The sequence below is a fragment of the Saccostrea cucullata genome, unplaced genomic scaffold (genome assembly GCF_032062105.1).
Source record: "Saccostrea cucullata isolate Sc308-1 unplaced genomic scaffold, CSIRO_AGI_Scuc_v1 ctg1735, whole genome shotgun sequence".
NCBI classification, from domain to species: Eukaryota; Metazoa; Mollusca; class Bivalvia; order Ostreida; family Ostreidae; genus Saccostrea; species Saccostrea cuccullata.
In genome coordinates this window covers 178,916-182,165 of record NW_026924021.1, presented here as the reverse complement: position 1 = coordinate 182,165, position 3,250 = coordinate 178,916, and the positions used below count along the sequence as shown (strand labels likewise).

The 3,250-nt window shown below is 36.8% G+C and overlaps 1 protein-coding gene across 1 annotated transcript; it reads left to right on the top strand.

Moving 5' to 3' along the window:
• The first annotated feature begins 661 nt into the window (after positions 1-661).
• On the top strand, positions 662-2,360 carry LOC134265499 (uncharacterized). Its single transcript, XM_062747717.1, has 2 exons — positions 662-1,609; positions 1,697-2,360. The coding sequence occupies exons 1-2, from the start codon at positions 778-780 to the stop codon at positions 2,254-2,256; spliced, it is 1,392 nt and encodes a 463-aa protein (XP_062603701.1). The 5' UTR covers positions 662-777; the 3' UTR covers positions 2,257-2,360.
• Positions 2,361-3,250: the final 890 nt, after the last annotated feature.

Here is a 3,250-nt window from a genome sequence, read left to right as displayed (position 1 = left end):
AGGATATCTCCCCAGTTCTCCTAGTGCAACTATTTCTGGTGTATTGTTCTTGAGTCTTTTCAGCGCCATAAGTCAAAATAGGTGCAATCATTCTATCAAAAATACAAAAGATTTAAATTGTTTATATGATGCATTGTACATCTTCATAAATTTATATACAATAAACAATGCTTTTTTTCCGGTGACACACACAGAGACTTCTTTGTCAGTTCCCATGACAATGTACTTGTGAAATATAACCCTAGGTACATTATTTGTAAAATTGTACAATTTCAATTTCTTTTCCATCAAAAAAATCATTTCTCTGTAATTTTTGTTATACCCACAAGATTAAGTGATATTTAGAGAACAGTTAACGAGTAATAACTTAATTTATCGTACATCCACATTAGGGCGGGACGAGTTGCGCAGCAACGAGTCTCGGCCAATGTGGATGTACGATAAATTAAGTTATTACGAGTAACTGTTCTATAAATAACTTGTATCATGGATAACTCCGCCTACATTCCTTATATAGCGTTAGTGCAGCGGAAACAAGTTAATATCTAGAAAAGTCTAGAATTTTCTTGATAAACTCCGCCCACCGTCGCAAAGCATTGTGGTATAGCGCAACTCGTGTGCAGACGAACATTTCCAGTATAACAGCGAGAGAAAATGGACGACAAAATCGGCACAATCAATTTTGATGAGATTGACTTTTTAGCAATAACCGAGGATGATTTCACTCTATCACAGATATGTGATGCCATTGAAAAAGAAGAGGAACTCATTGATGGTATGAATCACTTTGACATTAACCCGACAGGCGCGAATGCACTGAACCTCGATCTGTTTGGAGATTTTAATTTGGACGGCATGGACGGAGGTGCCACCGATAGTTTCAGTGAAACGAACAGCGATGAGTCGACCAAGCGTTTCGGGGGAATTTCTGATTCCGAAATTGAGAAGTTGATTTCTAGTCAAGAAAATCAAAATACAAAGAGAAATACTCGTTGGGCATTTGGGGTTTTCGAAAAGTGGCGCCAAGAAAAAAACAAGAATCTGCCTTTTGAACTTGCAGTACCGGAACTTCTACACATGGATGTTTCTACTATGAGTTATTCATTGACACATTTTGTATGCGACGCACGGAAGAAGGACGGAAGTGAATACCCACCTAAGTCGGTCTACTATCTAGTTTGTGGATTGTTAAGGTATTTGCGAGACAACAAGAGACATGACATTAATTTCTTTTCAGACTTGAAATTTGCAGAGTTTAGAAAAACGCTGGATGCTCAAATGAAATCCCTCTTGTCTAAAGGACTGGGAACTAAAGTCAAACAGGCAGATCCAATAACTCAAGAAGACGAAGAACTGCTTTGGGAAAGAGAAGTACTGGGAAACAAGTCCGCGGAAACGCTACAGTATACAGTGTTTTTTTACATGTGTAAATTATTCGGGTTGCGGGGATTTGATGAGCATAGAGACTTGACATGTGCAAACGTCACGATTTTTGAGGATGGGCGAGGTAAATACATCCACTTTTGCGGCGGTTCAAACAAGACTTTTAAGGGAGGACTTGCCCACCTATCTCTGCAAAGTAAAGACATTCGGCACTATTGTCAACCAGGTACGGTATTTTTCCTTTAGATTGATTTTTTTACATTTAAAACTACTAATTGATGAATATTAATTTATTTTTGTTACTTTTTTTAAGGAGATCGATGCATAGCCGACTATTTTCATCAGTACCTTGATGCACTTGGAAACGAGGGGGAGTTTTACAGACGTCCACTTGCAGGGAACCCTATTCGATATGGTGCACAAGTTGTTGGTGTTAATAAGATTAAAACCTTCATGAAAATCATCTGCAAAAAGGGGGGTCTCGTTGGAAACTTTACTAACCACAGTGGAAAGCGCACCTGTGCTAGCCAGTTGTACAGCGCTGGAATGGATGAACAGGCGATCATGGAGCGAACCGGACATAGGTCAGAGCGAGCAGTGCGGAAGTACAAACGATCATGTCCAGAGGTAGCAGAGAATGTCAGTAAAATACTTGATCCACCGGCGCCGAAAGCAATGAAAATGGAAACACCGTATGACGAAAATGATAACCAAGAACCTATGTGTGCTGAAAATACGCTGGAAAAAGTCTGTGAGAGTTTGCAGTCTATGGCCTCTAGCAGCAATTCGTCTAAACAAATCGACAACAGGGCAATGGCGGATTTGACCAACAAGTTTCAGTTTGAAAACTGTAAAATTTCGTTCAATTTTTGAGACAAACGCTTGTGACATGGCTTAATGCAGAAAAATTTTAAAATTTTGTTTAAATCATACATGACAGTACATGTGTCAACCTTTTTTTTTTGTTGGTTTGTGAAAAAAAAATAAAATGTTATTTAGCACTTTGTCTTTATTTTAAAAGTGTGCAATAACAAGTTATCACATTGGAAGTTAACGCATGCTTAAGCTCCACCCCCTTTCATTTTAACTGAATTTAACATTTAGGCAACTTCAAAGGGAAAATACCGCATCCATGATACAACGCTATGATATTCAATTAATTGTTCAAATCACAAATAAAATATAGAAATCCTTACATATATATATATACATACCTCACAGTTTGGGTTAACTTTGATAAATGAATGTAAAACTTTTGGATTTTCAGATGTGCCAAAAATAAAACCAACTCAACATGCTCAATGCATAAAAATAAAACCAACTCAGAGCCTAAAAGTAAAATCAACACAGTGCTAAAAATAAAAAAAAATAATACTAGTAAACTGTATTATTTTTGACATGAAGAAACAAATAACCATTGTTTTTAGCTGATGACAGATGATAGGGGATGCAGCCATAGAAAATATAACTTTAGGCGATATTTGAAGAGGAACAGGACATGTATATACAAAGTACACCCATTTGTATGTTATAAGGGTTTTCCTGATTTCGCCTACCTGCGGTTTTTACAAACTTTCTTCTGTTTGCAAAAGTGCATTAAATATAAACATGATCCTGTGATTTTATGTACAGATGACTTCGAACTGCATGTCAGTAAACACATGACTGGCGTATTTAGGGGGTGTTGTTACATGTAAAACACGAAACGGAAAACAGAACAGAAAGCGGACAAAATTATTTAACGGAAAACAGAAAATTTAAATCAAAGAAACAAACAAAAAAAACCCCAAGATTTATAACGCAAAAGTTAAGCTTTTATTTGCGAAAGTATCAAGGATTTGCACATCGTGTTTTTTAATCAATGATC

Excerpts from the sequence above, each read along its gene's own strand:
- LOC134265499 (XM_062747717.1), top strand. The coding sequence starts at position 778 with ATGAATCACTTTGACATTAACCCGACAGGCGCGAATGCACTGAACCTC. Across the intron at positions 1,610-1,696 it reads TCGGCACTATTGTCAACCAG|GAGATCGATGCATAGCCGAC; the intron begins GTACGGTATTTT and ends ACTTTTTTTAAG.